Consider the following 18875-nt stretch of genomic DNA (forward strand, 5'->3'; position numbering starts at 1 on the left):
GTGAATTGTGCATAGTCCGTAGAAGCGTGGTGTGTTGGATCTGTCTGGTTTCTTTTTTTGGAATTCGGTCTTATTTGTTTCTCCAGATTTCTTAAGTTTTTTTGAGTAGGGCTGTGATTCTCTAATTGTGGGATTGGATCTATTGCCACTTGTTGGTAAGTGTTGGTATCTGCAAGTAGTGCGTTTGCTTTTTCAATGTAGTCTCTTTGATTTAAATGACTGTCAAACATCCTTTGTCTGCAGGTAGGATGACAATGTTTTTAGCTTTTATTAGTGTTTTCCTTTCTTGTGTTTTTTGAGTGTGTTTCCTTTCTTTTTCCTGCTTAATGTTGGTGCGACCACCTGTCTGATAGTTTGCTGGGTTTCTTCAGTGAGTTGGTTGTTTTTTAGTGTTGTTTCTAATGCTGCTAAGAAATGTTTCTTATCTGCATTCTGGAAGCTCTAATTTAATCCTCTTACTAAGACGGCTTTTTCAGTGTCTGTTAAGGGTTGGTCAGATAAGTTTTTATCCACGCTTCTGTGTTGTCAGTGTTGTTATTTTGTGTGAGTTTGTCTAGTTTTTTCTGCAGGTCTAGTGTTTTCATTTTCTGTGCTTGTCACTGTCTAATATCTATGGCTTGTTGTACTGTATCTGTCTATTCATGGTCTGTTGCATGAGTGGATAAAGATTTTTGGTGCAAAGTTTCCCGGTGGTATTTACGGAGTCTGTTGTGGGCATCATTAATCATTTCTCTAAGCATTCTGCAGGCCATTTTGCTTTGCTATTCTTTTGGCTAGTGGGGTGTTAAGGGGAGGCTTGTATTTAAGATGTTTAGGTAATACCTGTTTTCTTAGGCATTTGTGCAGGATGTACAGCAGTTCGTGGGTGGCGCTCTGTCAGATGGTATTTGTTTCCAATTTTCAGACCAGTTTTAGCGTATTGCAGCCCGAGGTGTTAGCAAGCTTTGAGAAGATTTGTAGCTCAGGTTGAGGTTCTGGATGTAGGTTTGCTCGCTGAATCGAAAGATTCATTTTCAGATGTTTCGTCACCATAGTAGGTAATATATTCAGTGAGCCTCCAGACGAAGATGGTCTTTTGAAGACCATCAAAGACACTAAGATAGAAGAGGATGAAATAATGGTCTCCTTTGATGTAACAGCGGTGTTCACATCAATCAACATCAACCTAACCAAGGAAACACTGGCTACACTACTAGAAGACCCAAAGACACACACACCAAACACCAACTTCATCAGCAAGGACAGTATCATCAAGCTAATGGAATCTATGCCTTACCACCCACTTCACCTTCAACAACAAAACCTACAGACAAACCAACAGAACACCCATGAGATCTCCGCTGTCAGGATTCTTAGCAGAGACAGTAATGCAGAGACTCGAACAAACAACTCTGCCAATCATCCAACCCAAACTCTGGGTCCACTACGTGGATGACACCTTTGTCATCATTAAACAAAACAAATTATAGGAAACCTTTAAGACCATCAATAATACCCTTACTGGCATAACGTTCACTAAAGAGGAGGAAAACAACAACAAACTGCCATTCCTAGATGTCACAGTAGAGCGAACAGCAAATGGGGAACTTCAAACCAGCATCTACAGGAAAACAACATATATGGACCAAATATTGAACTACAAAAGCAATCATCCCAACACCCACAAACGAAGCTGCATCAGAATATTATTTCAATGAGCAAACACACGCTGCAGCACAGAGGAACTACGCAGAGCAGAGGAAGATCACCTATACAGTGCATTCAAAAAGAATGCGTACCCAACGAACACAGTCCTCCGATTTCTCAGCAACAAACCCAAACAAGCAGACAAAATGCATCCAGAAATCCTAGCCACTCTCCACTACATCAAAGACATCTCAGAAATGACTGCCAGACTACTCAGACCCCTTGGCATCATGGTAGCCCACAAATCCACCAACACACTAAAAGAGGAGCTAATGAATTTGAAAGACCCTATATAGACAACAAGCAAAACTAATGTCATTTACAAAATGCTGTGCAAGAACTGTAACAAACATTACATTGGACAAATAGGCAGAAAACTAGCCACATGAATACATGAACGTAAATTGGCCACAAAACGACATGACCCTCTCTCACTAGTACCCTCACATACAGATAAGGAAGGACACCACTTCAACTGGGACAACACATCCATCCTAGGACAAGCCAGAGGCACGCACAAGAATTCCTGGAAGCATGGCATTTCAACTGGAACTCTATCAACAAACACATTGACTTGGATCCTATTTACTACCCCCTGAGAAAAAGAACGGGAAATGGCATTGCCATAGGAAAGGATGTCACCACAGGAAATGACATCACCAACTCAAGGAAACCCAAACATATAAATAGAAAGCAGGAAATACGAGCAATGCTTCGTCGGCTCACTGAAGTTGTTACCTAGTATGGTGACGAAACATCTGAAAATGAACCTTCCAGCTCAGCGAGTAAACCTACATCCAGAACCTCAACCAGTTACAAATCTTCTCAAAACTTGCTATCTCCAGTTTATCTCTGATTTCTAGAACCAGTCTTTAATATTTTTTCTGCACCCTTGAAAATGCCTTCATATTCTCATTAAATGTGATGTTCGGAGTTGTACACCAGATTTGAATATTCTGTGGCACAGATTGGGGATATATTGAGACTCTTTGATCCAGTTGAAACTGTTCAGTGGCAGTATCATACTGCTGGTGGAATTCTACCTCTAGCAGAATTCTAGCAGACTTCTACCTCTCAGTGAAAGGAAATTGCAGCCTTGAGATTGTTGACCAATCTGTTTGGCCATCATGTCTTTCAAGACAAGCACCATTTAATTTAGTAGTGGGCACCACAAGAACTGCAAGTAATCCCCTGGAAAAAGACAACATGGATCTGGAAAAATGTTCATCAGGAATGTTGGGCATGGGGATGTTGTGGGGTAGGGCTGGAGCTACCAACATAAATTTTCTAAGCATACCTCTTCCCCCTTCTTCCCCCCCAGTACTGAAAGCATACCCACAGGGGCCCTGTAAATCAATCCATAATGAACGTTCACCGATCTCCTCACTTTTGTAATGTAAGCCTCAAGTCCTAAAGCCCAGGATCCAATATATCTTGTTTATCAAGTTCTGAGCCAACTCTGCCAAATTTAATGATATGTACATAATGCACTGCACTCCAGATCATTTTCCTACTGTACCTGTTTAGAATTGCATGTTGTCACTAACAAGAAGAAGAGGCAAATTAAATTATTTTTATTGTCCCCCATCCTGTCTATTGCATTTCCAATTTTCATTCGTTATCTTCTTATCCATTTTAATAACAGGTGGTGATGTATTTTGCCCAGTTCCTGTTAATTGGAGTCACAGAATCATTGAGATGTACAGCATGGAAACCATCCAACTCAAACATGCCGACCAGATATCGTAACCTAATCTAGTCCCAGTTGCCAGCACTTGGCTCATATCCCTCTAAACTCTTCCAATTTATATAGCCATCCCAATGCATCCTAAATGTTGCAATTGTATCAGCCTCCACAACTTACTCTGGCAGCTCATTCCACATATGCACCACCCTCTGTGTGAAAACGCTGCCCCTTAGGCCCCAAATAAATCTTTCCCCTACACCATAAACCTATGCCCTCAAGTCCTGGACTCCCGCACCCCAGGGGAAACACCTTGTCTATTTGCCCTATCCATGCCCCTAATGATCTCATAAATCTCTATAAGGTCACCCCTCAGCCTCGACACTCCAGGGAAAAAAGCCCCAGGCTATTCAGCCGCTCCCTGCAGCTCAAACCATCCAACCCTGGCAACATATTTGTAGATTTTCTTTCTGAACCCTTTCAAATTTCACATTATCCTTCCGATAGGAGGGAGATCAGAATTGCAAACAGTATTCCAAAAGTGGCCTAACTAATATCCTGTGGCACTGCAACTTGACCTCCCAACTCCTATACTCAGTGCTCTGACTAATAAAGGAAAGCGTCCCAAATTCCTTCATTATCCTTTCTCCCAATGACTCCACTTTCAAGGAACTATAAACATGTACTCCAAGGTCTCTTTGGTCAGCAACACTCCTAGGACCTTACCATTAAGTGTATAAGTCCTGTTCTGATTTGCCTTCCCAAAATGCATTACCTCACATTTATCTAAATTAAACTCCATCAGCCACTCGTCGGCCCATTTTATCAAGATCCCATTGTACTCTGAGGTACTCTTCTTTGCTGTCCACTACACCTCCAATTGGTGTCATCTGCAAACTTACGAACTTTATATAAATGACAAAAAGCAGTGGACCCAGCACCGATTCTTGTGGCACACCACTAGTCACAGGCCTCCAGTTCGAAAAGCAATCCTCCACCACCACCTTTTGTCTTCTACCTTTGAGCCAGTTCTGTATCCAAATGGCTAGCTCTCCGTGTATTCTATGAGATCTAACCTTGCTAACCAGTCTACCATGGGGAACCTTGTTGAATGCCTCACTGAAGTCCATATAGATCATGTCCATCACTCAGCCCTCGTCAATCCTCTTTATTACTTCTTCAAAACATTCAATCAAGTTCATGAGACATGATTTCCCAAGCACAAAGCCATGTTGACTAACCCTAATCAGTCCTTGCCTTTCCAAATAACATATAAATCCTGCCCCTCAGGAATCCCTCCAACAACTTGCCCACCACCGATGTCAGGCTCACCAGTCGATAGCTGCTGGCTTTTCGTTACCACCTTTCTTAAATAGTGGTACCTTGGTAGCCAACCTCCAGTCTTCCGCACCTCACCTGTGACTATTGATGGTCCAAATATCTTAGCAAGGGACCCAGCAATCACTTCCCTAGATTCCCACAGAGTTTTAGAGTACTCCTGATCAGATCCTGGTTTTCTTTTCACCTTTGTACATTTTAAGACCCCCAGCACCACCTCCTCTGTAATATAGACGTTTTTCAGGATGTCACCATCTATTTCCTCACATTCTGTATCTTCCAAATCTTTCTCCATAGTAAACACTGATGCAAAATATTCATTTAGTATCTCCCCCATCTCTCCAATTCCACACATAGGCTGCCTTGCTGATCTTTGAGGGGCCCTATTCTCTTGGAGAATGTGAAGAATGCAGATGCTGGAGATCAGAGTCAAAAAGTGCGGTGCTGGAAAAGTACAGCCGCTCAGGCAGCATCCGATGAACAGGAGAGTCGACCACTGGGCGACACGGTGGCTCAGTGGGGCGGCACGGTGTTTCAGTGGTTCGCACTACTACCTCACAGTGCCAGGGACCCAGGTTCGATTTCTTCCTCAGGCAACTCTCTGTGTGGAGTTTGCACATTCTCCCCGTGTCTGCGTGAGTTTCCACCGGGTGCTCCGGTTTCCTCACACAATCCAAAGACATGCAGGTCAGGTGAATTGGCAATGCTAAATTGCCCATAGTGTTAAGTGCATTAGTCAGGGGTAAATATAGGGTAGGAGGATGGATCTGGGTGGGTTACTCATCGGAGGGTCGGTGTGGACTTGTTGGGAATCATTTCTAATCCTTACTGTAGGGAATCATTTCTAATCTAATCATAATTTTTTTTATTCTTCATGCCAATATAGATATTTTAAAATTTTTCGACATTATAATCCATTTGTCACTTAAATTCCTTCCCTTCATTTAAATTCTCAGCAGTTTAGCATCAATCCCTGTGGCACACCACTTGTCACATCTTGTCAACCTGGAAAGATCTACTTACACCTGCTTACTGCTTCCTGTTAGCCAGCCAATCTGCAATCCATGCCAATATGCTACCTGCTACATTATTGGCTTTTATTTTCCAGTATTATCTTTGATGTGGTACCTTATAAAATGTCTTCTGGAAATCAAAGTACAGACATTCTCTGGTTCTATTTCATCCACCAATACTCTAGTGCTCCTGCCAGCTGGGTCCTTGCCTGCCTCCCTCGCAGTCATAATCTCCATTCCCTGAAGACTGACTAAATCTGACGATCCAACCCCAAGAGATCTGACTGTCTTCTGGTTCAAAAGGTAGCTTTCCCCTTCACTGATGCATCGCCATGTCTGTAGTCCAGCCTCCGACCCATAAAATCTGCCCCAAGCCTACTCAAACTTCAAATGTGGACCAAACTGATATCCAGGAACTCTTGCATGCTGCAACTGTGAAACATCTTGCTATCCTTGATGTTTTTTTAAGAAACTACTGATTGTTGTATTCAACTTTATATTTAATTATGCTTTTTTTATACATTTTATTAGCGTTACCACCGTCTGATATGCAATTTTAAACGTTAGGAATAGAATAAACCTTAATCATTAATCAAATACTTACTAATTAACCATCTCCTTTTCCTGTATCAGAGTAAGTATCAATTTCTGGAGACTGGAAAAGTTTAGACAAAGGCAATGGCATCAAAATGTCCTTTTCCCTTTCTCCACTTAATTTCCTGAATCAGTTAACTCTAGCAGTCTGATAGATGTGGCACATAAGTGCTGAGTCACACTAATTTGGTTAATTGATATGCTCCTAACATAAAAAATCAACCTGATACAGTTAATTCATGTTTAATTTGATTCTTAATTAAGTCACTCTCCTTGAAAGGCAAACAAAAACTGCTTAAGGTTGGCCACTACATAATTTAAACCATAGTTTTGAGTTTTCTGCCAATTACAAACTAGATTAAATTTGTACAAAATAAAATATTGACATTCTTACCCAAAAACAGCACTTACTAATATTATAGATATCTATCTACCCCCTATATTCACATCCCCATCAGATTGCACTGTGTAATTTCAACTATAGTTTTCAGTTTAGTGCCAATTACAAACTAAATTAAATTTGTACAAAATAAAAATTTAGACATTCTCACCCAAAAGCAGCTCACACAAATTTTATAAATATCTACGCCTATTATTCACATCACCATAAACTTGACATTTGGGTACAATACTGGCAAATGCAAGTGGATTCTTCCTTCCATGCTGTATTCCTGATGCCCCAGGACAATATTATTAGATAGTAGAAATGTGTGCCATCATATAACAGACTTGGAGAATTCAGAATTTTCAGATACATGAGGGACAGCAAGAATAAGGGAAAGTTAGGGCCAATATAGTAAAGTACTATAAGTAATCCAGGTAAGAGTAAAGTTAATGTAAGGGAAGTATAGTTAAGATGTGCCAGTGCAACTGATTCAACTTGAAGACATGGCCTGTGAAGTGTAGAAATCATGGAGCCTACAAGTGTCATAAATGACCTTGTGTGCAGAAAGTGATGCCAGTTCAGAAACTTGAAATCCGAATTTCAGAGCACAGGCATCCGAAAGAGTCTCTATAGTGCATCCATGAGGTTGAGAGTTATTTGATAACACATTCTGAGAGATGGTCACACTGCAGCTCATGGGTCTGGAGGCAGAAAAGGAATTGAGAAATCACCAGACAGGCCAAGAGAACCTGCAAAGTAGTGCAGGAGTCTTCTGGGGTACCACTCAAAAATCAATTTTCCATTTTGGAAGTTAATGAGGGGACTGACTCCTCAAGGTACTGTAGTCAGAATCATGTTTGTGGTACCAAGAACGGTACAGCTGTACACGAGTGAAGGAAGAAGAAAGGAAGATCAACTGGGGTTGGGAATTTATTAGGTAGGGGAGCAGATAGGCCTTTCTGTGGATTTTGATGTGATTCCAGAATGCTATTTTGTCTCACTGGTGCCATGATCAAGGACATCACAGAGCAGCTGCAGAACTCTCTTCTGAGAGAGTGTGAACAGATCGAGATCATGGCCCACGTTGATACTAACCTACTTCGGCAGGAAGGAAGGTGTGGTCCTGCAATCAGAATTTAGATAGAAAATTAGCAAGCAGGATCTTTGGATTACTGCCAGTCTCATATGCAAATGAGTCCAGAAATAGTAAGATTAGGCAGATGAATGTGGGGAGAAAGTGAGGTCTGCAGATGCTGGAGATCAGAGCTGGAAATGTGTTGCTGGAAAAGCGCAGCAGGTCAGGCAGCATCCAGGGAACAGGAGAATCGACGTTTCAGGCAAATTCCTGAAGAAGGGCTTATGCCCGAAACGTCGATTCTCCTGTTCCCTGGATGCTGCCTGACCTGCTGCGCTTTTCCAGCAACACATTTCCAGAGCAGATGAATGTGGGACCCTGAAAGATGGTGCACAGGGAGGTCTTTAAATTTCTGTGACACTGGAAATTGCTGTAGGGAAGATAGGACTTGTACAAGCCAGATGAATTGCCCCTGATCAAAACTGGGACCGAGTTCCTTATGAGTCATTTTGCTAATGCTATCGGAAGGGCTTTAAACTACTTAGCTAGATGGAACCAGGTAGAGAATAGTAAGTTAAACCGTGAAGTCAGAGTAAGAGAGAAAACAATGAAATTGAAGTCAGTGAATGCACAGAATATAGTAAACTATACTGGGGAGTTAAAGGCACACACTGCCGTGTAGAAATATGATTTTTTAGTGATAACTGAGACCAGGCTTAAAGAAGGGCAGAGCTAAATGTTAAATATTCCTGGATAAAAGGTGTTACAAAGATAGAAAAGGAAGGAAAGGAGGGGTAGCAGTATTTATTCTGCTGCTATATCTTATCATCTTATGGTTTCAGGTTATCCCACCTTTCTCCATTCTTGCCACGTTTTAAATCAGTTCTTGCCAATTGACCTTTCTTATTCTGGTTTGACTATTGTCTTTGTCCTCTATTATCACACACCTTTGTGTATAATGAACACTATGCAGGACAGCATTTTAGTGTTGGAGAGAGGCTTTCCCAGAGGGTGCTGGAATGGAATTTATTTGGCTAGAGCTGTGCAAGAAAAAAAGTAAAATTAGTCTATTCAGTGTAGTCTGTAGATCACCAATGATTGAAGATGCACAGGAAGAGATCTGCGGGAAAATTACAGACAGATAGTACCATCGTACAATGCTTTAATCACCTAAATATAGACTATGGTAGTGCCAGGGAAAATAAGACAAATGTTCCTTGATTGTGTTCAGGAGAATTTCCTACAACAGTATGTGCCCGATTCAACAAGAAAGGTTGCACAGTTGGACCTGATTCTTGGAACTGAGATGGGCGAAGTAGCTCAAGTGTCAATGGGAGAGCATTGAGGGCATAGTGTTCATTATACACAAAGGTGTATGATAATAGAGGACAAAGACAATAGTCAAACCAGAATAAGAAAGGTCAATTGGCAGAGAACTGATTTAAAATGTGGCAAGAATGGAGATGGGTGGGATAACCTGAAACCATAAGATGATAAGATATAGCAGCAGAATTAAGACATTTACCACCCCCTGCCCCAACTTGAGCATGGCTGATATGTTTCTCAACTCCATTCTCCTGTTTTCTCCTGTAAGCTTTGATCCCCTTACTAATAAAGAATCTGTCTTAAAAACACTCAATAACTTGGCCTCCATAGCCTGTGGAATTTGCCTGCACAGAAAGTCAAGGCCAAAACATTGTCTGATTTCAAGAAGAAGTTGGACATTGCAGTTGGGGTTAAAGGGATCAAAGGACATAAGGAAAAGGTGAGAACAGGTTCTTGAGATTAATGATCAGCCATGACCATAATGAATAGTGTGCAGACTCGAAGGGCTGAATGACCTACTTCAGCTCTTATTTTCTATTACTTTGTGTTTTAAATACAATTCAAAACCGAGGAATACGGGGAGGGGAGAAAGCATATTAGAGAAACAATGAGGAATTATGAGGAAAGACTGCAATCAACTTAAAGGGGAATGCCAAAATTTTCTATAGGCATATATAGTAAAATAATAGTGATAAGAAGATTAGCTTTTCAAAAAGCAGATTAACAAATGGAAGCAGTGAGCATGGCTGAGGTAGTAAACACTTTTCATCTGTCTTTAACAAGGAGGTAGATAATGCACAGACTATGGCTTATACTGCAGTTGATGCTGTGGCATAGCCAGTAGTCTCTGTTGTTCTGTGTTTGCTGACACAAATTTACCAATTTCACACCAGGGCTAGTTAACTGGCCATATGCTCTCTTTATTTGAAGATATATCGCAGAATTGTACAGCAGGCAGATTCAGCAACTATTGTTACAGGGGCAAAAATAGTTACATTCTATCACATTACATGCCTCAAGTTCAACTGTGCAATGTCTACAAGTCATATAGAACAAAACAAAAAGCAGTTATAGGCTTTTTGGCCCATCGAGCCTGTTCTGCTATTAAATATGGCAATAATTGATCCTCTAACTCAATGCCATACTGAAATTCATTCCCCATCTCCTTTTATGCCTTTAGTCTGTAGAAATCTGTTTCTTTTGTAAATATATTCAGTGACTTGCCCTCTATCACCTTATGTGGTAGAGACTTCCACAGGGTCATCATCCTCTGTGAGGGAAGAAATTTCTCCTCGTCTCAGTCCTGAATGGTCTGCTCTGTATCCTGAGAATGTGATCCCTTGCTCTGGACTCCCAAACCATAGATAGCATCATCCCTGCATCTAGTCTTTCCAGCCCAGTCAAACTTTTATAAGTCTCAATGAGATTCCCCTCTTATCTCTACTCCAGTAAATACAGACCTGGTAAATCCAATCTCTCCCCAAAAGACATTTCTGTCATCCAGGGATCAGCCTGATGAACTTTCATTGAACTCCCTCTATGGCAAGTATATCTTAGGTAACGAGACCAAAACTGCGCACAGTACTCCTGGTATGGTCTTACCCAGGTCCTGCAAAGCTTCAGCAAAAATCCTTTCTCTTGTTCTCAAATCCCCTTCCAGTTAAAGTCAACACACCATATGCTTTCCTAACTGTTTGCTTTCTTTCAGGGACTTGAATACAAAGACATTTTTATGCCCCCTCATACACGCAGCACTCTGGTTCAGTGGCTAGCACTGCTGCCTCACAGCACCAGGGACCTGGGTTCGATTCGATTCCATTCCATTCCATTCTCCCTGTGGGTTTTTTTCCGGGTGCTCCGGTTTCCTCCCACAATCCAAAGATGTGCAGGTCAGGTGAATTGGCCATGCTAAATTGCCCATAGTGTTAGGTGCATTAGTCAGGGGTAAAATATTAACAGGGTAAGGGAATGGGTCGGTATGGACTTGTTGGGCCGAAGGGCCTGTTTCCATACTGTAAGGAATCTAATCTACATCAATCTATCACTGTTTAAGTAATACTCTATTATTCTCATCATTGTCAGCAAATTTGGAAATATTACATTTGATTCCCTCAAAACATCTTTGATATATGTTATGAGTAACTAGCAGCCAAGCATAGATTCCTATGATGGCCTGCTAGTCTTTGCCTTCCAGTCTGAAAAACATCCATTTATTCCCACACCGTTTCCTGTTTGCTAACCAATTTTCAATTCATGCCTGCAATTACCACCACCTTCATTGATTTTCCATTATCCATTTTAATCTGAACACTGCTACTTTTTAAAATCTTGGCTGTGAGGTCATACAATATTAAAGAGAAAAGTAATTTGCAATGCAATTTCCAGTTGTTGAACTTTCTGTAGAAGGCATGTTGAAACGGGAATATTTTTAACAAGGTATGTTTTTACACAGACAATAAATGTATCTTAAGAAAATATTTTAGATTATAATTGTTTGGATTTTAATCAACTTATTTTTATTTAATTATTTGCAGAGAGTAATTTTTAATATTGTCAACTTCAGCAAAACGAAGAGCCTCTACAGAGATGGAATGACACCAGTTGTGAAATCTACAAGCAGACCAAAATGGTAAAACAACTGAAAGCTTGATATAAACTTTTGTGGAATGAAAAGCTGGTGGATTTCCTTTTGTTACTGGATAAATTTAAACATGAATCTGCAATTGTTACAGCAAAAGTATATTTTAATTAAAAACATCAAAAATGTAGAGCTGTGGCATTGCTACAAAATGATTGGAAGTGGAAACTGGTTTGTATTACACCCAAATTTGCAGTATAAAATTAGTACAAGCATAATATTCAGCAGTGCGATGTCCGGCACAGAACTTGCATTGACGTTGGCCAACTGCTGAACTTGTAAGTACTTTTAAATTTATCTTTTTGGATATATTATGACACACCTCTGGATACAGGGGTGGAACTTGAACCCAGATCTATTAGCCCAGGTGTGAACATTACCACTCCACCACAAGAACCCTTAAACAGTGGCACTTAACATAGACTTTGATGCACGACTCTGAGATTGCAAGTCTCATGCACTGAGCGAACAAAACATTGAGATTAAGTACTGGTCTTCTTCTCGAAAGAATCTTGCCTCTGCAGCAATCAAGAAAAGGGAGGGCCTCTCAAATGTTCCTGTGGAACCATGAACAAGTATAGTTCCCTAACTGCAATTACTGTGCTTTGTTGACTCCAATTCTTACCCATCCCTTATTCTAGTTATTACACATTCCTAATTCCAATTGACTGCGACTCTTGTGGTGCACTAGTAATGTCTCTAACTCTGAGCCAGGACACCCTGGTGTGAGTCTAACCTGTTCAGAGGCCTGTAATAACATCTCCGAACAGGTTGATTAGAAAATATCTAAAAGCATAACGCAGATGATGAAATTTAAATTAAAAAAAAAAGAAAGTGCAACAGAAACACTGCAGGTCTGCCAGCAACTGTGGAGAGAGAAACAGAGTTATACCTAACTTATTGTGCAGTGGTAGTGTCTCTACGTTTGAGCCAGGAGCCAAGACCCATCTGCTTCAGAGGTGTGTAATAATATCTCTAAACAGGCTGATTAGAAACTAACAACTTCAATTGACTTCCTTGCTCTATCACTGTCCTCCCATCAGAATATATTTGAGTGCCATAGCAAATGAGGCAACTGTTGCTGACTTGTTTTTTTCCCCTAAAATCGTCCCTCCTGATTTTGTGACAAGCCTCAACTGTCTGACTTCACACAGACAGTTGCCCAAGGATGGAATCGCACCCAGGTACTGGCACTGTGAGGCAGAAGTGTTAATCACCTTGCCAACCATGCTGCGCTTATCCGAAACAACCAACAGGTACATACACATAACATCCCCTTTTCAAACCTGTTGTTTCCAGAACCAGGCACTACTTTGAAAACCAGGAATTTATGCTATTCTGCTGCTATATTCAAAAGTGATGGGCTAGTACTGTGCAGCTTCAAGCCTGCCCAGATAATTCCCTCAGTCCCAAACTGTTTCTCACTTTGCTACTGCTGACTTCCATGGACAGGGAGTGACAGTGGTTGCTATCCATGGAGCTTGCCCTGAGAAGTTGGGGAATGCTGCCAATCCTGGAAGCCCAGAGGAGTTGCTTGTGGGCTACAGCCACCAGGTAACTGCTCTGACTTTCAAGTCAGGAATTGCACATCTCGTTTCTCGCCAGTACCAGGGGAATAGCAACCTACATTAAAAATGAGATGAGGTTAAGTAATAATAAGATGCATTCAAATAGACTTCTCATTGCTCACCAGCATGTTTATCACCTAGCTGTTCAACCCTGAAGACATTAAGGGTTGACTAGTAACAGGTTATATCGATATGATAGATATTGTTACAGAGACATTGAGGCAGACCAGATGTTAAGTCTTACTTCTCTGAGATCCTAAGCTGTTCGACCCTCAAGTCCATATGTCAACCATCATAGTGAGTGGCATAGTGTTTATGCCACTCCTCAGTTTTAACACTTTCAGACCTATATTCAAAATCTCCACATTTTTTTCTCTCTTAATATTATCAATATTATATACATATTATTACACAATATAATTGCACTTGCTGTTAGCCATCTCCCTGAATCTGCATGTTTTACTATTCTCTCAGAATGCATTTTCTTCAGTCTTCGAAGGCTTGTAATTTACTGGGTTAAAGATGGTTGACTGATTCTCTTCCTGACATCTGAGCACTATCGGGCTATACTTCACTCCCTAAAACTAAATCTGAAAATGCAACCCTTCCACCTTCTATTTGACACATTTTACCAAAAAAGTGCTCCTGAATATAATTTAGGAATTATGTGGCCTCTGTAAATTTTACACTACGCATGTCTCAGTTGATTTTAGGATAATTGAAATACCTCACAGCTATTGTCTTATTATTTTGTCTGGAATTTGACTACATATTTGATCTTCTAGCTTGCTCTGACAACTTGGAGGTGTTTCATATACTCACCACGATGTGATTCCTCCTTTCCTGATCCTTCGTTCAAACCATGTAGCTTGATTTGATCCCTCTGGCATAACACCCCTTTTCACAGCTGTGATTGTTTCCTTAATTGCAATTGCCATCCACTTGTTTTATTAATCCCCCTTTCTATCTCATCTGAAAACCTCACAAGCATAGGTGTTAGGAAATCATCCTGCCCCTCTCTAAGCCACTTCGATTAAATCCAAAATTTCTTTCAATGTCTGCCTGACAGTCATGGATTTCTATGTCTTTAATTTATATTTTTTCTCCGTTACTTTGGAGAAAAATCAATCATATTAAATATGTCCATTTAAGTTATAACCGTAAATATATAGAAAATTTAGGGCACAGAAACAAGTAATTCAGCTCACTTGGCATATACTGCATATGCTTGTGTTTATGCACAATTTGTGTTTTTCAGTGAGTCTTTCTATCCCATATGTACTTTCCCAGCTTTAATTATTTCTATGCTATTATATCCATATGATAACAAATTTAGCATTCTAATTGCTGTATAGCGAAAGAGGTTTATTCTAAATTCCTCTTCAGATTTACTGGTGACTGTAATTTTCTTCTCTTTATTTGCTCACTAGATGTGGGCAATGCTGGCTGGGCTAGCATTTATTGCCTTGCCCTAATTGCCCTTGAGACCATGATGGTAAGCTACTTTCTTGAATCACTGCAGTCCATGTAGTGTAAATACACTCACAGTGCTGCTAGGAAGAGAATGGGAAGGTTCTGACCTTGCAACAATGAAGGAATTGCAATGACGTTCAAAGCTGGGATGATGTGAGCTTGGAGGGAGCTTCAGGTTCTAGTGTACCCATGAATCCATTGATCTTGTTTTTCAAGGTGGCTGAGGTTGCAGTTTTGGAAGGTACTGTCAAAGGAGCCATGTTGATTTGCTGCATGGTATCTTACAGATGGTACACACTGTTGCCACTGTGAGACATTGGTGGAGAGAATGAATTTCGAAGGTAGGTGGCCATTCAAATGGAATGCTTTGTCCTGGATGGTATCAAGCCTGTTGAGTGTTGTTGGACATGCACTCATCTATTTGTAAAGTGGTTAAGGCTGAAACCCTCATAACATTTAAGGAGTCCGATTGCAGTGTCAAGCCATGGGCCAAGTGCTAAAAAGTGAATTTACGATAGTTAGGTGGTTGTTTTTCACCAGCACGGATGCAATTTGCTGAAGGACCTTTTTTGTGCTGTAGATCTCTATGACTCTGTGACTGAGTAGAAAATCTTCCATTACACTCCTGATTAATCACTAATAGATGGTGGAAAGGCTTTGGGGCATTACCACATTATTTATAAAGATGGTGCCATTTAGTTTCTGGTCAATTGTAACCCCAGGATGTCAATATTTCAGGATTCAGGTCATCTGTCTGTAGGTATCTTGTATTTATTAACAGTAGTTTCAGATTTGATCATAAATTGATTCTTCTTTATATTTACCATATCAGACTGCCTTATAATTTTAAGTACTTATTTTAAGTACTTATATTAAGTCACCCTTTTCTAAAGAAGGTGGTTGTGGATGAAGGAGCGACGCTCCGAAAGTTAGTGTGCTTCCAACTAAACCTGTTGGCCTATAACCTGGTGTTGTTTGATTTTTAAGTTGAAACTTTATTGCTGGAACAGCACAGCAGGTCAGGCAGCATCCAGGGAACAGGAGATTCGACGTTTCGGGCACAGGCCCTTCTTCAGGAATGATTTTTAACTTTGTACAACACCGGCATCTCCAAATCATGTTTTCTAAAGAAAAGAGTCTTAAGTCTATATAGAATCTTTATTCCAATATGATTCTTACCAAAGCTTATCTCTGGTTTATTTGTAGTTTCTTCTGAACCACTAATACCTTGTACTTTTGTTGCATAGTGGAGTGAATACAAAATATTCATCTAACAAGTTTCTTATTTCCTTATTATCCATTACATTTATTTCTGCATCTGCCTTTCATGGACTCATATCCTTCTTTATCACTTTCCTGTTCATATTCTGAACAATTATATCCTCCACTTATTCATAACTGATGACTTGAACAATATGAGAAAGGATTTTTGAGAGCAGATTTTTGAGGAATTGCCAATTATGATGGGTGAGTCACTGTGCCTTGTGAAGGGGCAATAGTTTAGAAGCAATCTAATCTTGCAATAAAGGCAATAAATCAGTTTAAAGTAACAAGAAATCCACAGAAGAAATGTTGAGCAGATTGGGCACATACTCACTGAAGATAAAAAGAATGTGACGTGATCTTATTGAAACATGTAAGACCCTGTGGGGGTTTGAAAGGTGGATGCTAAAAAAAACTTGCTTCTGGGGGAAGTATATAATTAGGGGACATGGCTTGAAAAATAAGGGTCTGCCATTTAACATTGAGGTAGAGAGATACTTATTTCTCAAAAGGGTCATTATTCTGTGGAATTATATTCCCTGGAGAAATGTGGAGACTAGTCAATTAAATATATTCGAAGCTGAGTTAGATAAATTTGGTCCATGAGGGGTTTGAGGGTTATGAGTGCAAACAGATAAGTTAGGTTGTAGCCATAATCAGATAAATCATGATTTTATCATATGGTGGAACAGACTCAGGGAGCTGAATACCTCATTCTTGGCTCTTCATTCTTCTGTGTTCTTTGATTTAATCTATTTCAGTATTACAAAAATAAACAAAGAACTGTGGATGCTGGAAATCTAAACAAAACCCAGCAGGTTTGACTCAGCATCTGTGAATACAATATATATGTATTATATATAAACTGAAGACAGCAGATGTGAGGTGTTAAAGGAGTAAGTGATAGGTGGAAACAGAGTGCAGAGGGAAATAAAGATAGACAAAGAGATGGATAATAGTGAGCCAGGGAGAAAGAAAAGTGCTAATGGGGGCCATAAGAAGGTGAAAATGGGTAGGCTATGCTGAAAGCAACTCATGTGATGACAGGACCTGGGATGTGCAGGTAGTTAAAGGACATGGAAGAAAGAGTTCATATCTTTAAATTATTGAACTCGATATTGAGTTCTAAGGGCTGCAGAGTCCCAACGCAGAAAATGAGGTGCTGTTCTTCCAGCTTGCGTTGAGTCTTGCAGGTGCATGCAGCAGATCCGAGACAGAGATATTGGCCAGGAAACATTATGGTTTGTTGATGTGGCAGGCAAATGGAAGCTTTGTGCAAATTTGTGGACAGAACGTAGGTGTTTGGCAACGTGGTCACTTGACTACATTGGGGAAGCAAAACACAGACTTGGCACCTGCTTTGTGGAATACCTACATTCTCTCCACAAATATGAGAGGCTTTAACCCTATCACTTATTCCATTATCCCCTCCCATCAGCATAAATACTACCTTTTCCTATCAATACTAGTTCTGAATAAGGTTTGTTGGATCCAAATGTTTTTTTTAAAAATTAGATTAGATTCCCTACAGTGTGGAAACAGGCCTTTTGGCCCAACAAGTCCACACTGACCCTCCAAAGAATAACCCACCCATACTCATTTCCCTCTGACTAATGCACCTAACACTATGGACAATCTAGCATGGCCAATTAACCTGACCTACACATCTTTGGACATCCAGACAGATGTGAGGTGATGCATTTAGGCAAGACTAATTCTACAGCGAATTATACAATGAACAGAAGGGCCTTGGGAAAGGTTGATGGGCAGAGAGATCTGGGAGTGCAGGTCCATTGTAACCTGAAGGTTGCTGCACAGATGGATAGAGTGGTCAAGAAGGCATATAGTATGCTTGCCTTCATTGGACGGGGTATTGAGTATAAGAGCTGGCAAGTCATGTTAAAATTGTACAATTTTAACAATTGTACAATTGGTTCGGCCACATTTAGAACACTGTGTACAGTTCTGATCGCCACATTACCAAAAGGATGTGGACGCTTTGGAGAGGGTGCAGAGAAGGTTTACGAGGATGTTGCCTGGTATGGAAGGTGCTGGCTATGAAGAAAGGTTGAGTAGGTTAGGTTTATTTTCATTAGAAAAAAGGAGATTGAGGGTGGACCTGATTGAGGTTTACAAAATCATGAAGGGAATAGACAGGGTGGATAGAGATAAGCTTTTTCCCAGGGTGAAGGATTCAATAACAAGAGGTCACACTTTCAAGGTGAGAGATGGACAGTTTAAGGGGGATACACGCGGCAAGTACTTCACAAAGAGGGTGGTGGGCGTTTGGAATGCGTTGCCAGCAGAGGTGGTAGAGGCAGGCACGGTAAATTCATTTAAGATGCATCTGGATAAATGCATGAGTAGGTGGGAAGCAGAGGGATATAGATGTTTAGGAATTGACCGACAGGTTTAGACATTACATTTGGATCGGCTCATGCTTGGAGGGCCGAAGGGCCTGTTCCTGGGCTGTAAATTTTCTTTGTTCTCTTTGTTCTTCTGTGGGAGGAAACCAGAGTACCCGGGGGAAACCCATGCAGATACGGGGAAAATGTGCAAACTCCACACAGACAGTCACCTAAGGCTGGAATTGAACTTGGGACCCTGGTGCTGTGCGGCAGCAGTGCTAACCACTGAGCCACTGTGCCGCCCCAATTCTATTAATTCTGTTAATTTCATAGATGCTCCCAAACCTGTTGAGTTTCTCCAGCAATTTCTGATTTTGGTTCAATTTATTTCAATTCTGGCACCAGTTTAGAGGTGAGACTGTAGCTGTCATTCCTTGGTGAGTTACTTATACGAGGGTGTAAAACTTAGGACAGCAGGATTGAA

The 18875-nt window shown here is 40.6% G+C and overlaps 1 protein-coding gene across 1 annotated transcript in view; it reads left to right on the top strand.

Moving 5' to 3' along the window:
* agbl4 (AGBL carboxypeptidase 4) overlaps positions 1 to 18875 on the top strand; it is an 862393-nt gene that overhangs the window by 232123 nt on the left and 611395 nt on the right. Inside the window, exon 4 of the mRNA XM_043699224.1 lies at positions 11636 to 11730. Within this exon, the coding sequence (XP_043555159.1) occupies positions 11636 to 11730 (95 nt within the window). The remainder of the gene's footprint in view (positions 1 to 11635; positions 11731 to 18875) is intronic.

The sequence above is a fragment of the Chiloscyllium plagiosum genome, chromosome 11, assembly GCF_004010195.1.
Source record: "Chiloscyllium plagiosum isolate BGI_BamShark_2017 chromosome 11, ASM401019v2, whole genome shotgun sequence".
Classification (NCBI taxonomy): domain Eukaryota; kingdom Metazoa; phylum Chordata; class Chondrichthyes; order Orectolobiformes; family Hemiscylliidae; genus Chiloscyllium; species Chiloscyllium plagiosum.